The 19,452-nt window shown below is 32.9% G+C and overlaps 1 protein-coding gene across 5 annotated transcripts in view; it reads left to right on the top strand.

Annotated features, from left to right (window-relative positions):
- Positions 1-19,452, top strand: part of LOC149065528 (tight junction protein ZO-3-like) — a 238,325-nt gene that overhangs the window by 201,781 nt on the left and 17,092 nt on the right. For 4 of the 5 annotated variants that reach the window (XM_089253416.1, XM_089253420.1, XM_089253418.1 and 1 more), the window contains 7 exons: positions 3,137-3,347; positions 3,798-3,895; positions 4,139-4,390; positions 7,846-7,869; positions 9,903-9,966; positions 11,609-11,749; positions 15,180-15,259. In XM_089253416.1, the coding sequence (XP_089109542.1) occupies positions 3,137-3,347; positions 3,798-3,895; positions 4,139-4,390; positions 7,846-7,869; positions 9,903-9,966; positions 11,609-11,749; positions 15,180-15,259 (870 nt within the window). Of the gene's footprint in view, positions 1-3,136; positions 3,348-3,797; positions 3,896-4,138; positions 4,391-7,845; positions 7,870-9,902; positions 9,967-11,608; positions 11,754-15,179; positions 15,260-19,452 lie in introns of all 5 variants that reach the window. The other variant, XM_089253417.1, reaches the window with a different exon arrangement.

The following is a 19,452-nucleotide window of genomic DNA, read 5'->3' as shown; positions in this document are numbered from 1 at the left end:
ATATTAAACTGTAGAAAAGTTGTCAAAATTAATTTAAGTTTTATTTAGGTGATTCTCAATGACATAAATGAGTAATTACAATATTAAAGTCAATGATACTTTATTGCTAAAAAAACTGAACCACTAAAAGGAAGCTCTAGCACTCTTGTTGGGCCATTTCTAAACTGGATACAAGATATGGTATGGATGGGCATAAAATCATGTAGGTCCTGTATGGTATTGTGGAACATGTTTTGGGACTAAGCGTTATCCTGCTAAAAATTCCTCCAGGTAGTCTTACTTAAGGAGCATTTCTTCCTAGCCACCTTGTTGGGTAATTTGTCCGTGGTGTTAACCAGTCAACTGTCAAATTAATTTCTCCGAGCGTTATCCGCAGTGCCCACTTTTTTTTGAAGATGTGTGCACTTTTTCCCTTTTTTTTCCTTTTTTTGGAAGTTTGAAATATTAAAATATTTTTTTTTACAGCATGTTTTTTTATAGCTCGAATGTGTTGAGACATAATATGACACCCCAAAAGTGGGGAGAGGCGGTCATAATGTCCTGTGACTAAAAGAAATGCTGTTGATGGATTTATGTGGAACCATAGTAGTTGAACCTTTGCTAAAAGATATATGAGTAATAAAACAGATGCATCTTCGCAAGGGAGTTGGAAATCGAAACAAAAGCGATGGGGATGCAGCTTTGCAAAACATGACAAAGATAATAGTAATAATAATCTCAGACCTTGAAATATAATTGTCAACTCCATCTAGTGATGAGATAATAAAGTAGAAGGATGGCTGTATAGAGATGGCAGCACATGTATGACAAATTATTTCATCATATCTATGTGAAAAAGACAGAAAAGTCTGCGTGTCTGCAAATGCCGTTCTAGGCAACACCATTATGTATATCAGCGACGGCAAATGCCGTCTTAACCACTTGACTGGTGAAAAAGACCGAAAAAAGTCTAAGCGTCAGCAAATGCTGTCGTAGGCACCAACATTATGTATGGCAGTGACGGCAAATGCCGTCGTAACCACTTGACTGGTTAACTGTTTCTGGATGCAGACAAAAAAACAGTTGGAAGTGAACAAACAGCGTGTCAGAAGGGCACAGAGTCCTCTCAGAAGGTCCATTCAGATTTTGTCTTGATATCTTTTATAAACTTTTTCTTTCATTAATAGAAAAGTTCCTTTTATATTTATAAATAAGGTACCAAGTACTATAATTTCTCCCATAATAAATCCACATCTACTATCTAGTTTAGCTTTAAAAGTTAATTTTTTGCTCTTGTAGCTAATTCAAAGGCATGGCCTATTCCATAACTTTTTTTTCTTTCACTTTCCTAAATATTTTTTATTCTCAATTTTGTTAGTGTTGATGAGGTCTTCGTCCGACTTTTTCAACTATTCCTATATTATCATGAAATAGTGTTTCCCAAAGTGATCAGTATCTTCCTAAATAGGGCACTGGAATGACCAATGGAGTATAGAAGTGGCTATGGGTATAAACGTACATACTGTTATACAAATGGATATTAAATGCAGGGGTGGGAACTCTGCGCCAATTGCGCCGCACTGCGCCAAAACTAATATCTTGCGCCATCCTGCTCCAATAGCGTATTTTCGCATTTTTCTGCTCCAAATAGCGAATTTTGCTTCAGTATGCTCGGAATTTCGGAAAGGGCGCCAAAAAATTTTTGTTCCTGCTAGCCACGAAACGTTTCTTTACGAGAAGAGCGTGTTTTATTCCACTATACTTAAACTATCGCCTTAAACTATCGGCCCCTGATCGGGCTTTCCATCGCGAAACCCCGATATTGTCCGTGATCGTGGAACTGAAGATGGTTTGCAATGCTTTTCAGCTTTAAAGTGCAAATTCGAGTGTTTCCGTTTAAAAAAAAAAGTCGTCACTAGAAGCAGCAGAAATTACTGTAGTCGATTGTGATTGTGTTAAATCCCGATGTTTCGTGAAAAAAAATTTCATTCCGGGAGTAAAAAGCGCATGTCCGCCGAATTACGAATGTTAGTTTAGAAACTTTGCCGAATAATGAGCTTTAAATCGCCAATGTTGCAGAATAACGAGCGTTAAATCGCCAATGTTGCCGAATACCGAGCATTAAATCGTCAATATCGCCAAATAACGAGCGTTAAATCGTCAATCTCGCGAAATAGCGAGCGTCAGATCGCCAATCTCGCCAGATAATGAGTGCTGAATCGCCAAACATAGAGGTGATTCTTCCGAAATTCTCTCCCATTTTGCAACAACTTCTTTCCAAGTATAAAAAAATTAAAAACTTATAAAATTTTTTTTAGCTCATTTGAAGTGCTGCTGTTCAAGGCAGCAGATAGTGCCCTCAGTAAGCAAAAATCATCTTACATAGACGGGTGCAAAAAATTTTATGATGGCCGCTCTTTCAAACAAGGGTCAAAAGCCTAAAACACCAAAAACAAAAATCAAGCTGACGAAAAGATGTTTGATAACAAAAGACAGTGCAGTTTTATTTTGAAAAGGGTTGAGGGTTAATGAAAATATTCTTGTTAATTTCACTGCTCCAATTTATAAATATCTGCTCCGAATCCCGTATTTTGCTGCTCCAAAATTGCTCCAAATCCCGAATTTACTGCTCCAAATCCTGAATTTGCTGCTCCAAAACTGCTCCAAATCCTGAATTTTGCTGTTCCAAAGCTGCTCTGAAATGGACTTAGTCACTTCCCATCCCTGTAAATGAATTTCTATTGTATGTCCCTATTAAGGTGGAGAGAAATATTAATCATAGCTTTTGAAACAAGGGCCTGCTGAATGAGACAAGGTTGGTGTAATACAATCCAGATGATAGCAGGCAGCATTCAGACATTCAGAATTGATAGTGAAGACCACATTACTGATTGATCAAATGAGTATGTGATGATGCCAAGCCATGAACATATAAAATTTATATCAAGTAATAAAAACATTGAAGAAGTCAGTTTTTGAAAAATATTGCTCAAAGTGTGTAGAGAACATATAGGCAGACACATGATGGACATAGGGGGTGGATTAACATTTGACCAAATATGCTTTTTGCTACATTCATTGAATATTTGATGTGCTGTAAAAATAACATCACAAAGTTTATTTTTGAGATTAAAATTATATATTTTTTATATAATAGGGTAAACATGCTGTGTTGGACATAACGCCTAGTGCAGTCGATCGTCTAAATTATGCTCAGTTTTGTCCGATAGTTATTTTTATGAGGGCTGAGAGCAAACATACTGTGAAAGAGCTCAGATCTCGTCTTGCAAAGTCTAGCCACAAAAGTTCTAAAAAACTGTATGATCATGCTATGAAATTGGAAAAATTATGGTCCTATATATTTACAGGTAGTGTGTATTTTACATCTTTTAATTTTTGGATTGTGATATGAGACATGTATTTTAACTTGATATTAATTGATTTTTGGAATTTTATTGCTATTTGCCGTACAAAAATTACCAAAACTTCAGGAAATACATCTATATAAATATTTCATATTTTATATAAATACTTGTATTTGAGTTTCAAACTGGCATCTCTTAAAAATTATGTTCTTATCAAATTTTCAAAATCTTTCTTAAAAACTCAGTTTTCTGAGATTTTATAAAATTATAAGTTACTACTGTCTCTTTTTTCCAAAATATTACACAGTAAACTTTTAACTAAAGAATAAATAAATTTTGTTATAATTTTGAAACTTTTATTTTCCTGGTTTCTTAAAACTCATTCTCTACAAACTGTGGAGTCCTATTTCATTTGTTTGTTAGTTTTTAATTTTAATTTGATTCATTTTCCAGTAACCATTACTCTAACGAGCGCTGACATGTGGTACAAAAAGTTGAGGGAAACCATTGACAAACAGCAGCAACAGTCAATCTGGATGTCAGAATCGAAAGTAAGAAAGTATTATGTTTGTTTCTTGCCACTTCCTCCTTGAGCTGAGATTTTTTTTTTTTGCATTTACACACGAGTAGATAACAAAATAACATTAAAAAACCCCCCCATTCCCAGAAAATTCTGTGTATGCTACTGTTTCTTGCAAAATTAAAATTTTGTTTCTAATTAAATATAAAGGTTTTTGTTAGAATTCTGTCATTTTTCTGCATTAGGATTAACTTGTGTTGCCTGTATATTTCAGCCAGAAGAAGCTATATCTGATGACTTTTTGTTTCCCATGACCTCTCGGCTAAGCTATGCTTCTTCACCTGAAAGTGATTTAGAACTAGCAACTGAAAGTAGACCAAATGGAGTGCAAGATTTGAGTCCTCCTGGGCCTGATAGACATCTTGTAAAAGCTTCAAGTGATCCTAGCATAGCCACTCAAGAAGAAATGAGTGGACCTCCTGGTTATAATCAGTTACCTGGCTACTCAATGTCTCGATCACGACAGGTAATAGCTTATAATTATATATTTATGTTATAAAGTTCATACAGTTAGACCTGCTCATACAGTGGAACTTCCATGATGGACACTCTCCATTAATGAATACTAAGTCAGTGAATCAGTGTATCAATATATTTCACTATACATTAATGAACACTCCCTGTTCGCAGACAAAACTTTTGGTTGCACGGTGTCCATTATTGAGAGGTTCCGCTGTAACAATGTTGAAAGGAGTGGTGAAAATAGTTGTTATACACAAAACTTTGTTACATCCATACCAGCTTGAAATGAGACAAAGCTGTATAGCATGGGGACAGGGGCTATGGCATAGCAGCTGAGAAGTCTCCTGAATGTCTACTTCATCTCTCGACTCCCAAAAAATTCTTACATCTCCCAAATTTATGACTGTGATTGTAAAAAATCCCTACGTTTGGGGAAAAAATTATTCCTAAAGAATTTTTCCGGCAAAAAAGACTGCTGCTTTCGTTTTTAATCCCAGAAATGATGTTACAAGTATAATGTGAATTGCCACCATTGTGTCAAATCACAAAAAAAATTCATTCTCAGGAGGGGGGAGACAAAATTTTCCAATAGCATTCAATCAGCCTTTCAACATCCGAAATTGGCGAGATGACTTGAACCTGCTTTGACCACATGTCCTGTTTTGGGCCCAATGACAGTTTTCTTTTTGTTGGCATGATTTGTAATTTGAAAGTAGCAATTACAGGTAATTTAAGTTCTCAAGCCTAGAGGACATTTAAATGGAATTGCTGGTTTTTTCAGATGTTTATATATATATATATATATATATATATATATATAAGTAGTAAAAAATTACAACTTTTAAACTAATCATTGAATTAATTTGAAATTTTTATGTTTATAAAATAACACATACATGTTGTCTTTAATATTATGTAGTATCACTTGTCTTATCTAAAAATTTATAAGACACTTTCTTTTATGAAATAGTTTTTTTCTCTTCTACCGCTCCCAAAAATGAGATTTATAACTCAACCTCCTGGCTGTAACAAAAAAACTACTAACTCAACTGCACAGGACATATTAGCTTAGCGGCCTAAAGCATACTCTTTACAATAATAATTATACTGGGTGTTTTTTAGCTCAACAGCTAAAACATGCTCTTTACAATAATATCTTGGATCCCCATGTGTTTAAGCAGCAAAAGGTTCATCACTCACAATAAAATATGATAAATGAAAATAATACAGAAGTTATGATTTTACAAGACTACATTATTCCTCTTTTGAATGATACCAAACATGCATAGATCGTGAAATAATGAGATGCATTAAAAAATTAAGACATGCAGTTGGCCATTGTGTAATGTCGCTTGACGGCATGTGAAGACTGAGCCCAACATACTCAGCATGCCCTCAATGTTGAGGGGTTAATCTACTAAGTGACAATAATTGGTGATGGCAAACATGATGCCATGTTTTTGTGTGTCAAAGGGAATCCCTACAATTTTACTTTTATTCAATGAAAAATCCCTACAATTTTACTTTTATTCAATGAAAAATCCCTACAATTTTACTTTTATTCAATGAAAAATCCCTACAATTTTACTTTTATTCAATGAAAAATCCCTACAATTTTACTTTTATTCAATGAAAAATCCCTACAAATATACTTTTATTAATCAAAAATTTCTACACACAAATTTACTTTTTTTAATGAAAAATCCTTGCATTGTTTTTCAAAAATGCTTTTTTTATTAATTTTTGTATAGAATTTGATCTCAACAAAAACCCCTCCTTAATTCTCACTCTCCATAGTTAGTAGCTATGCTATGGGGTCCGGTCTACTTTCCCCCAAATTTTAGAAAATGATTGATTGTTATAGAATAACATGGTTAAAAATCTAGTGTGTTATCACTTTAGACCCCCTCAAAATACTGGCTGTCCCCCTCTAAAATAACTTTCTGGCCCCAGCCCTGAAATGGGCTGTGCTTTGTCAAATTTCAATTTCAAATTTATTTTACAATTTGTGTGAATACATGTTATATGATACTACAAGGAGACGAAATGTCCCATACTGGTTGTTACAATGAATAGGTTTACAAAATATGGTTCAGTGAAATTATTTTCAGATATATGATGGGGGAAAAACAATACAAAAAGAAAGATAGTGGTTATGAATAAAAATTGTATAATTAACAGAAAATAAATAAAATATGTTAAAGATAAATAATAAAGGATATTCTCATGCAACGGTGCAGGTGCTATAAAAATTACATATGAATAATATCTCTACATGAATTCCATATAGACTTAATATTGACCCCAAATACACAAAAAAAAAAAATATGGATAACATGTTAATGATATACATAATAAATATGGAGCCAGCACATGAATTTGTACAGGATTATGGAAGGTGATTTAAAGATATGATTTAATTAAGCATAATGTTAGAGGATGTAATCAGAAATGGGACTCAATGTTAATGAGTTCGAGCAGGTAAAGTTTGAGGCGTTTTAGCCTTGAACACAAATTGAACACAAGTTGTATACATGATGCTCGGTTACCATTAATATGAGTATTTTCAATGAAAAGGGTATCAGCCACCTCGTTGGGCATTTTGCCTGTTGTGGCGTTGTTTTTGTATTTGTATTTGTAAATTTGAAATAGAAACTAAATTAAGCAATAAAACATTTGCAAATTATAGGAATGAAAAAAGTTTAATTATTTCAATTAATTATCTTGTATAAAAGGAAATATGTGTTTTGTATACCTCTTCTTTTTTTATAAATCTCCATTGGAAAATTTTGGTCTAACCAACTCTACCAAATACTGAATAAATTCTGTTTTAACATTTTGTTACTCAGCTAACTGTATAGCTTCAAAAAGCAATGCATTTAATTTTTCGCTTAGACATTCATATAGGTGATGACATCCCAGATCTGGATATAATGATGTATGTTGAGGGTGTTTTGGTCATTAGCAGATTTCAAAGGAAAACTTCCTATTCTCTATAGAAAGTTCTCTGCTGGTAAAACTTGAATACATGAAACCACTTATTGTGGCTACTGTTTTCACAGAAGCTCAGTGAAAGATCCAGTCATTTGACTGGATACTAAGCTGAAGTAAGGATGAAATTTAGGAAAAAAAAAAGAGCTCTTGCTGGTAAATAATCAATACAAAACTCTGTCTTAAATACATTTAAACTAATTTCAGATTATGCTTTTTGTAATTTTTTGCTGATAACAACTTCCATCATTGTTTGCTGATAATAATTTTCCTAATTGTTTGCTGATTTTTATGTTCATACTTCTTATCATGTGAGTATCGTATCAACTTGGGCTACTGCACCCTTCATACTTTGTATCATGTGCCAAATATTTTGGTCTTATTCACATATTTTCTCTTTTTTTTTGAGTGAATTTGTGTGTATTTATACATTATTTTAATGATTATGTGTGTTAATTTGTTTTTCAGCTTCCTTTTGACTTTTTACAACAGGTATGTTCAATAAATATTTTATCTATATCTACTATGGTTGAGCTTTATTATTTATCTCAATTGCTTCTGGAAATTGATATTAAAATTGAGTTATCAAAAATTACAGTTACAGAACTTAGATTCATAGAAAGATATTCTGCAGGAAATTAGAATCATCTCAAGATATAAAAAATTCAAGTTATATAAGTTTGACTGTATAACAGTTTCTGCAGTCAAATGTGAAGAACTTGTGATTTAGGGATGCAATAAAAAAGATTTAGGCATGCAGGTCATTAGTAAAAATTTTGTTCTAGTAAAATTAGTTGGTTTTTTATTTTAGAATTAAAATTGAATTTTATTTCCCAAAAAATCCATACTTATCACAAAAAACAAAAATGATCAAGCTCTCAGGGCCTATACTGTGTGTTACAACAGGGAATGACAAATCCCAATCACCAGGTCGCCATGGCAACTAAAAAATTTATACTGGCATTTAAAGTTTTCCAGGTGTTATTACTAAATTTGGGTCAGAGGACAGTAAAATTTTTTGGAATTATTTAAGCATCTCAATCAACATTTGAAGGGGTTGGAAGAAAGGATAACGAGTTTGGGAGTTTGGCATTATATTGAATCATACATAAACCGGCGTAATCCCTATATATATATATATATATATGGAAACTTTGTTCACCAAAAATTTCTGGTGCTAAGCAGGTTTGGTGCAATATTGGGAGTACTATAATGGGTTCAACTATAGTTAAATAGCTGTAGATCACTACAGGCAATCCACTTTTTTTCCCAACAAATTCAAGAGTCAATTTCTTTACTAAGATCATAGATATAAGAATTAGTTTTAAAATATTCTTACCAATATCTAAATGCAGTTTTAGCATTAGAAAATGTTTGAAGGGTTGATATTTGTGAATAAAAATTCATCTCATCTCCAGTAGTATACTATATTGGTAGTATATCGGCCCTGTACCGATATACTAACAATATAGTATGCTACTGGGGATACAAATGATAATTGAGAAAATAAGTCAATGGTCATAAGTTTTAATTTATTTCTGAAACTCTCAAGCTTACAATTTTCGCTATCATTAGTTCATTGAAAAAGTAAATAAATTCTTTTTTCTATAAAAGCATGTTTTCACAGCTCATCACATTGAGAAAATATTTTTCTATTGTTCTATTGATACGTAACGATGAAAAAAACAATTAATAAACATGTGTTGTTCTGAATCATTTACTGACATTACCCATATATGGGGTATTCCTGTATTTTTCTGTAATTTTGCAAATTTCTGACTTTTTTCTAAAACTGTCCCATTTTTTGAACAGAGCTACTTCTATTCATTATCTCTTCTAGAATAGGGGATGAAGGTAATTGGTGAAAAAGACAAATTGTGTTATAATGAATATGACTATCATATTCATCTCACATGTTTGTCATGTTAAATCCCCCCCCCCCAAGAAATGTATTTTGAATCACTGCTGAATTGTGCAGCATTGTTTTTCTCATCAAAAGTTATTCATAAGCAATATTTGGCCATTTTTCAGACAGCTGGTAAAATTTTTGTTGAGAATCGGCGATGTCTTGTATTAATGACCCCATTTCCAGTATTTTTATTGATCGAATATAGTCACCCTGATCATAATAAAATAACTTCATGCACAGTTTTTGATTGCATCTCATCACATTTTTTGTCAAAAAATGTCTTGAAAATATCAACTTCAGTTGTAACAACAAAACTTTGTGGAATCTTTGGAGTTGTTACAAATGAGTTATTGAATGTGTAGAAAGATTGAAATCTGGGCCCCAGATGTCAATACACCGGAGACCCCTGCAGCACATAGTACATTTCTAGTAAAATTCATTCTTTTTAGAATATATATATATATATATATTTCTGTAACTTTTTATTTGAATTTTTCTATTTTGCAGCAAGCAGGCTTTAAAAAAGGATTTCGTTGAATGAAAAATTGCTTAAAAAAATTTTTCAGGATCATTCACATTATGATTATTCTAGCATTGCTCTCTTTTTTTCAAATAGGAACCACAACCTCCCCCAGCTCCTGATGTCAGAGATTCTGTAACCAGCAATAAGTTCAAGCCAGGTGATTTTTACAGCAAAATTAAATTTCGTGTTGAAAATAATACTAGAATAGATATATAGATCAGATAATTTTTTAAATGAAACCACAATATTTGGAAAAATATACACTGCATTACAATTTTTGCAAATGTACAGCTATCATAAAAATGTGTCTCTGCGCTTTACTGCGGTACAATGACTGCTGTGCCCATCACCCAAAGTGCTATAGCCATCAGTAGATTAGCTGCTGCTGAGCGGTCATGTGGGTATTGTCATGGACTCTTCTATCAAGAGAATCCAGGTTTGAACCCCAGAGACTACACTGTGGTGATCCACTCAAGTTTGTTTTATGTGGTTTCCATTTTCGAAGTGTGTATGGGAGCCAATCTCCCCCTTAAATAGTCTCGCCATAGAGAATAGCAGACCTACAAAAAGTGCAAATATTTAATTATCACACTTCACTTATAATTTGAAATATAGATGACAGTACTAACATTCTCCCAGACTATTGTTACCAATGATCCTCCTTTTTGGTGTCACTTCAATCGTTGTCTTACGTTTTAGAAAATTTGTCTTTTGGTCTTCTTTTTTGGGTTTCCAGAATCATTTTCTTCTTTTCAGGGGAATTTTTTCCCCTGAAAAAAAACACTTCCAAAAGATAAAAAAAACTTCCTCCTTGGTCCAGGCGAAGCAATAAAACTGATCAGATGGTGGGCACAATTTATTAAATGTTAGGGGAGAGGGATAATTTTTTTATTTTTTTCTTCAACTCATAATGTCTGTGCTAGACATATGTCAAAATGTGGAGGTGTTTCAAGTCTTAGACTATTGTGTAGCTTTTTGGCCATCATCATCCTACCACCCTTTCTGCCTCATCTGAAATTCTAAAGGGATGATAACCAATGAACAGTAATATTAAATACACTCAATTAATATTAAATAAGCTCAATTATGCATAACCTCTACTAGTCATTTCAGTAAGTTTGGTACATTTTTCTATATTTGTTACTTTTACCGATAATTATGCATAATTCCTGATTGGAGTTGATAAGTATGAAGTATAATAAATATGGAAGAAATCATGTTAAAATATCACTTAAATTTAACCACTTAAAAAAAAAAAAGCTGTTAAAATAATATATACTTCTATTTCTATTGTTAGCTCTCTTGCCTGTCCTAAAACACAAAACAGATAAGAATCTATCAGGAAAACTTGTTGAATCTATCAGATCATTTGTTGAAATTTTGATTGACCTTATAAAAAAAGAGACCATATATATAACAAGTTTTATTCATATTTTTATCCTTTTTGGTTTTCTTTAAAATGGCATATAATTTGCATATTCCATGAACAGAACTAATGTCACTCCCTAAAGTTTAGAGCTTGAGCCAGAGTGAAAATATTAGGTAATTAGGCTGTGCATCAATAAATATTTTTATTTTTTATCACTGAAATGTAAGAGATGAGCGGAGACCAAACTTAGACATCATATGGATGAGAGACTTAGAAATAAAGTTCTACTGTACTTATCTTTTCTTTTTGATACATGAAAAATAGCCACTCCTTTTGTTAGATAATAGATTTTGCTATGTATCAAAGCAGTAAAAGAACTCTGTTCAAAATCACCACATGTCATATGTTAATATGATTTTTTTCTGACTAGGTGGTGAAACTCTTTCCAAAGGTCGTTCTCCTTTGCAACAAGAACCTCCCCCCCGAGTTGACAGGAACAACAAGCCAACACATTATCGTACAGCTCAAGAAAGGTTGTTTGGCCATGGCAGGCATTCCATCCTTATTGAAGGCAAGTCAATATTTTCAATTTACTTACTTTATTGAAATGTAGAGTGTCTGATTCAAACATCCTTATTTTTGAGCAGTTCCTACACTTTACAAGAAGTTGGAAAGGATGAGAAAAGTATATAAATTGAAAGTAGCACTCACAAAGTTTTTGTAAGAAAATCAGTGCACCTCTACTCATGTTCCTTTTGTTTCACAGATGAAAAAAAATGGCCAGATGACCATATCATGTTAGAGCCTGCACCCCATATTGATTTTGGGATTGTTTTTTTGCCACTTCAAACATTTTTATTGAGATTTTCTGAGCCCTAATTCAGCAATTATAAGACATACCAATATTGGCACTAAGCCTCTCAATAGTGATGAATTTTGAGCTTTGAAATGGGAAAGGGAAGGGAGTACCCTGTCCCCAGGACAACATAATTATAGTCCAATGAAAAAAAATCACTCAAAAATGCAATTTTTTTATTTAGTCATTTTTTTTATTCAATTGAATTTTCATTTAAATGCAACACCTCCTAAGCCCTGGAACCTGGAGGCTTAGGAAACATGAGCTACCCCCTCTTCTTCAAGAACCTATGTGAGGTCTCCAAGTTCCTTAGTAATTCATGAAGATTCAATGCAATCCCACTCTGCATACCCCCTTGTGGGTCGTATATGCGGACATCTAGCGACTCTAGAGCCTCTCTCCCCTATTTCCTTCATATCAGAGCACCCACTGCAAAACATTCTCTCTGTAACAAGTTCCACGGATTTGACCGAGCACTATCAGTGCAAATTAACCTGGGTCCAGACTTACAGCTCTGAACTACTCAAAAAGCTGTTTTTAGCCGACAATGGGGGGAGATTTTAACAGCATTTGAAAATTCTTTTTTGCACATTTGAGTAGCATGACAGGTGGATCTAAAACCAACCTCACCAGACATGGCAACCAACCACAGATCCTTCTGGAAGACAGATTTCACATATTCTTTATTCTTCTCAGATTTTTCGAAGTCCAATATTAGATACTTGTTATTTGCATCTATCATCACGCTCTGATGCCATCCTGGATTGCAAGTTTGCTCTAACCTTCCAAAGAGCATACATATATGTATATAGGGTCTATCTCTTACATACTTGTGCCCACTGGAAGGCTAAATTTGATCACAACCCTTTTCAAGTTGAGTTTGTCTTCTCTCAAACTTTCTCACATGAGTATATAAATTTATCGATCAACTAAAAATCAATGTAATTTCAAAATAATAATAATGAAAATAAATAAAATGCAGTGAGAAACCCAAAGACCTGAATTTTTTTCAGAAAAAAGAAGATAATATACAATATGAAGAAAAACTGATTTCCATAGAATTGAGCATCTCCCATAGCTCCGTAGTTGAGTGCAGTTGGCAACTCTGACAATTGTGCTTTTTAACCCTGTTGGATAGATGGAATGTTGCTTTATTGCTTCATCTGAAAAAATTATCCTGGAGATGAAAGTTGATGGAAGCTAACATCTCTAAAAAATAATACACACTTTCATCTCTTATGGTGACACCATTGTTTTCTTTGTTTGCTTGTAGGAATGGCAGTATACTTAATGACGCTTTCAGAAAATTTGTCATCAGACTTTCAGAGTTGGGCAGCCAAAATTTTCTAATACTGTCATCCTAAATGACATTACTGATTTTTAAGCACTGTTTAAAATTGGGTATATTTGATCCAGACACCCTGTATAATGAACTTTAGCCACTTCAGCAAATCCCTTCTGGGATTAGGCAGTAAATTCCTAAGTGATAGGCCTGGGCTGTTGTAAGTTCTCCATTGCATTATGAGCAAGTCTTTATGGAAAAAATAATTTGGTCTAATTAAAAGCTTCTAGTAATAACATATTCCAAATAGTTAGGAATTGTTAGTACTTGAAGACATGTTTTGAACACTCATGAGTATTATGGTTTTTCTGATTTAAAAGAATAAAATGCTGTCCACAAACATGATTTACAAAATTACAATATTGAGAACAATATTGAATATGCAGCTGGGTTTTATCAATTTTTCCTTGCCACTGAATGCCTCCAAAGTGGGGAGTTATCAGGGGGGGTCTATCATGAAATTCCAAACATATGATTCATTTTCTCCTGCACTATGTAATTATTAAAGTTATAATTATATTTTTACTGATGTATGGTTTCCTTCAGTATGCTACAATATTTTTAAGGCAATACAAGTTTCAAGATATTTTAATACAGTGAAACCTGTATGAAATAGAACATCAATAGACTGAAATAATATTCTGATTTAGAAAGATTTCTGTTAAAGGTGCTTTTTATATTAAAGGTGCAAAGAAAAACACTAATTATTGAACAGACTATATTTTGATTCTATTTAAGACAGGTTTTTGTCTCATACGGTGTCCATCTTAAACAGGTTTCACTCTACATTTCAAATTTTTTCATACCTTTCACACACATCAGTGTTTTTCAACCTTTTTTTTATCTTGGGAATGTATGTAGAGTATGTTCAAAACTTCAACATACTGTTGAACTTCCATGGCACCCTTGAAGTGAGATTTTAAAGAGTATGGTTTTGATGATTTAATTATTGGTATACAAACAATTTATTGCTATTTGTAATTAAAAGATAATTAAAATTCCTGGAACACACATGATAATTGAATATCTGAGCTTGCAACTTTCGTACAATATCTTCTTTTTTTGCAAGGTCAAATTTCAGACATGCATACTCTACCAAGGATTCCAGCTATAATCAGTTTTTATTTTTGATATCGCATAGCGCAAATCCAAAAAATTTGATTTCCACTAATGTGTGTAACAAATATTATATAATATAGTGTGGCTTATTAATTAATATCCTCAACTCCTAGATGAGTTAATCGAAATGGAAGCAATTATAAATGAAACTGAAAATATCTTGTCATTTTGTTGTTGTTTAGAATAATTGATAAAATGAAAAATATTGTGCGACATCTTTGCAAACAAATTTACTGAATGCTAAAAATTAGGCTATTGAATTGTATTGCTTATTTGTTTTGTCCTTTCAGGTGAGATATTGTTTTTTATTGTATATTACTTTGTATTTTCTACATTTTCAGTCAAATACTTAATAAAATGATATTATCTCAGCATTGCCACACCTCAAAAAGTACATTTTTTTTTTAAATTCTTATGTTCTACATCAAAGAATTTATAATTAGAGAACAGACCAGTATGAAATAACAGATTCCCTTATCTTGACTCTGAAAATAAAAACCTATATACCTGTGTTTTAATTTGAATATGGATTCTATTTCAGAGACAGCCTCAAAAATTTAACCCCCCCCCCCTCCAAAAAAAAAAATTAGACATGTCTATATTAAAATCTTTATAAGTAATGTTTAGTATTTACTTCAATTTTTCTTTTTGTTCAATTACTTGTTTTAAATATTAATTGCTTAGGAAGAGAACAGAGGGAACCTCCAGACTATATCAATACAAGTACTCAGCCTCATTCATTGGATCGACTAAATGGAAGAGGTGTAAGTTCTACTATTCACACCTCCTTTCAAAATCAATTTGTATATTAATTTGAGAACTGTATTTTCTTGTTCATAATCTGTGGATTGTACATTAAAAAATGTTGAAATTTCTCATTGGGGATCATACACTGCTGCGTCTTACCTCCACATATTTTTTCTGAGAGGTAGGAATTAGGGATTAATATTTCCCGGGTTTTTTCAATCCCTGGAAAGTAGAAATTAGAGTGATCGATCCCGGGATTTAGTTATTGTAAATAAATGAGCAATTTAAGTAAATTCAAAGGTATTTAATAACAGATGAAGTATTAATATTGAAAAGCTATAAATATTTAAGGTTTATTAACTAATATAATTAATAATTATGTGTCTATTAATTTGTTATTAAAACATTCTGAATAAATATTGATTTATAGAACTAATTTGTTTTCTTCTTACCGAAGGATCAATTTTATAACAAGTAAAGGCATCTGTGAGGGGGTGTGAGTATATCTTGTGGATTGCCAATCGTTCTTTATACTGCTTAAAATACTACAGTAAAATCTCTCTTTTGCGGATACCAGCGGAACAAAAAAATTTGTCCATAAAAGAGGGGTGACCAGGGGTTTGAAATGCATACATTTATTATACTAGAGGAAATTATTATTCATCTGTGCAAGACGGGTGACCGCATCTGAGGAGGGTGTCCATTAAGAGAGGTTTTACTGTACTTCGTAATGGGTGCAGTTAATAAATTATTGTAATTTAACTATCACACTATAATACGAGGCATGTTTTTTAAGTAAGTACCGCTTTGAAATTCTGCCGCTGCAGTCGGCATTCTGCACACTTGTACTGTGTACCTACATCTGTTGGCAAACCACAGACGCCATTACGGAAACATTTGACCATGTTTAAGTTTGTTTGTGAGTATTTAAAATGCCTCAGCAGATTAAGAATGCCTGCAACTGTGAAATACGCGCTGTGATTTGTTTTCTTAGTGCTAAAGGTGTGAAAGCGGCTGAAATTCATTGTGAGGTCAGTGAAGTGTATAGAAGAAACATTATGAGTGATGGAATGGTATGGAAATGGGTTAGAGCTTTTAAAGATAGCCGCACAAATGTTCATGATGAGGAACGAAGTGGGTGACCTTCTGTCATTACTGAAGATTTGGTGCAGAATGTTGGCAAAAAATTGAGGGAGAACAGACGCTTTACGATTTCATCATTGTCTAATGAGTTTCCTCAAATTTCCAGAAGTGTTCTCTATGAAATTGTGACAGAACACTTAAATTATCAAAAGTTGTGCAATCAAAAACAAAAGGCGAGGCATGTTGAGTAAGGGGATCATTTTGCTTCATGACAATGCCCACCCACATGTGGCTAATTGCACCAAAGATCTCATTCCCTCATTTCGCTGGGAACAACTTGATCACCCTCTGTACAGTCCCAATCTAGCACCCAGTGACTACCATATGTTCCTGCATTTGAAGAAGCATCTGTGTGGTCAGCGCCATAACGACGATGATGAAGTCAAAACGGCTGTGTTGCGGTGGTTGTCAAATCAGGGGGCAGACTTCTATGAGGATAGGATTCAAAAGCTGATTGTACGATACGATAAATGCCTTAATATTGATGGAAATTATGTTGAAAAGTAGACTATAAGGTACAGGCTTTCATGTAAAAAAAAATTGTTAAGGAAAGTCAACTTGTTTTCTTTTTATTTCAAAACGATACTTACTTAAAAACATGCTACATATTTTCATTAATTAAAATAACTATCAAAGCAAAACTATTCCAGTGTAACTTCATAATAATTTAATTTCATATTATTATTTTTTTAAGTAATGTAAATAATGTTAAATAATGTAAATTTCTTTAGAAAAATTTACTAAACTACAGAAAAAAAATCGGTTTTTTTTTTCCTTTTCAGATTAGTTTTAATATTTGTAGAACAATCTTTGAAGCAATTTGAGCTAGGTACTTTTTATTTTTCAAAAACATTTTGTGGAATTATTTTTTAAATAATTTTATTTTAAAAGATTTTCTCATTGCATAAAAGGCTTCACTTTCTGCCATTACAGCAATGTTTCAGTGCTTGTTAACTCTTAAGTAACACAGCAGAAATCGTTAAACCCCCTTCAAAGTTTCATATCTTTTTTAATGGAGTAGGCTTTATTCCGATTTTCAGCAGGGGCAAACTAAAGGGGTGTAGAGAAAAATTTCCCATTGAAAAATCAACTTTAAAAATATCTGGGATTGTCAATGCTAAAGTAAGAAGCAAGAGATTGATGAGATGTCTCGTCAATGCCGCCTGAAGGGTTAAATTCACTGTGTAATTCATTGATTTAGTAATTTATCTATTAATATGATCAGCTTTATTCAAAATTTATTGATTCCCATTTCTAAAATACATGCTTCTCATGATTAAGATCATTAAAAGCATGCATTTGGGTACAAGGGAAATTGAAATGAAAATTTCTTATTACTGTACATTTCTTGCTAAAAATACTTTAATGCCATTTCAGTATCAATATACTAACTATTTCAGGTCTCTTAGTTTAAAAAATATGTGTTTCAACAAGCTTGGAAGTTTATTTAGACACCAAAAGACACCAAACTGGAACTGACATTTTTTGTCCCCTGCATCTAAAATTTCATCGAAAAGCATCAATTTTTTTTATTTAGCTCTATCAGCATATATCAATGATTTGTAGCATGCATTTTGTATGATGAGGAAACCATTAATTAATAAAAAATATAGATCTGTTTTTGGGGCATAAATTTGCAAATTTGTCATAACTTTCAACTTGTTTTGCCAAAATTATCATGAAAATAAAATCACACAATAAAATGGATTCTACAAATCATTGATATATATATACTGAGCAAAAAAAAAAAAAAAAAAAAATGATGCTTTTCATTGCATTTTGAGATGCAGGGGGACAAAATATGACTGTTCCGCTTTTATGCCTTTTGGTATCTAAATAAGGCACCAAGCAAGTACCATAGTTTTTAGAAATTATGATAGCAGTAGAGGACCTAGACCTTGCAGCCATTATAGAATCTTGGGCAAATGATGGGATGAACCAGTGGCATAGCCAGGTTGAGAGCAGAGAGAGTGATTGCTTCTCCAATCAAAATTTTGCCTATTCTCCTAAATGACTTTTGATCTCCAAAAAAATTTGAGAAAAAAATTGAATTTTTCATTTAATACCTTCATTGACCATCATAAAATTATGAGTGAGGAAAAAAAATCTCCACTTATATATGCACCTCTTACAGTTTCACAGTGATTGATTTTGTACTATTTATTTGAGAGAAGAAGAAAGAGAAAAAGTGAAGGTTTTCATTACCATTTTTGAAAATTGCCCTCAAGCTCTTCATCTGAAAGCATGTTCAGAGCAGCCTCTGTTCCCACCTTTATTAAAAGACAAAATCTTGCCCACTTCTTGATGTAAATTTTTTTCCCGTTATTGGTCATTCTCTGTAAAGCTCCTAGAAATACCTTCCATATTTTGCCTCAGTTCTGAGAATATGGCATTCACCAAATGCTCATTCTGTTGTGAGTTGTGAAGAGCCACCACAAGAGCTTTAATTAATGTTCCTTCTGAAGGCAGAACACAGCTCTGAGCTTTTGAGCACTGAAAAACCCAAGATCCCTCTCAATCTCTCCAGAACCCCACAAACAAACTACATACAAACTTCAAAACAAAAAAGTTTTGCTTAAAGTTGGGTGAAATAAAAAACTTCTCATATTGGGTCAACATAGCGCTCTGAAATGCAGAGAATGAGAGAGGAAATCACAGTCATGTATATTGCATGGTGTATAAAATTTTATTATATTATACGTTGCTAATGCACAATATTGTGTTGAAAATGTGACTTTCTCAAAATTATTGTCTTTTTGTAGTTTCTCTTTTCTTTGAATCACTGTTTGTCTCATCATTATGCATATACAGCAGTGTGCTGAATCAGAGAAATTATTCCCTGGAAAAAGTTATGACCGGTGTGTTTTTGTACTCATGACACATATATCTCTCTTCCAATTGAGTCAGTGTTTCTTAAAATTTTGGCTCCCATGCCCCCTCCCCTTGACTTCACTATCATTTATCTGCAACTTCCCAGAATAGTCTAATGTAAAAAAGAACCACTTCAAAAAAGTTTGGCGATGAACCTAGAAGCCACAAGTGCGACGCACACTTTGAGGATATTTCC

This window comes from Pholcus phalangioides, unplaced genomic scaffold (assembly GCF_987345545.1).
Source record: "Pholcus phalangioides strain wild (caught in Gottingen) unplaced genomic scaffold, Ppha-v1.0 ptg000039l_1, whole genome shotgun sequence".
In the NCBI taxonomy this organism is placed as follows: Eukaryota; Metazoa; Arthropoda; class Arachnida; order Araneae; family Pholcidae; genus Pholcus; species Pholcus phalangioides.
This window is presented reverse-complemented; position numbering and strand designations above follow the sequence as displayed.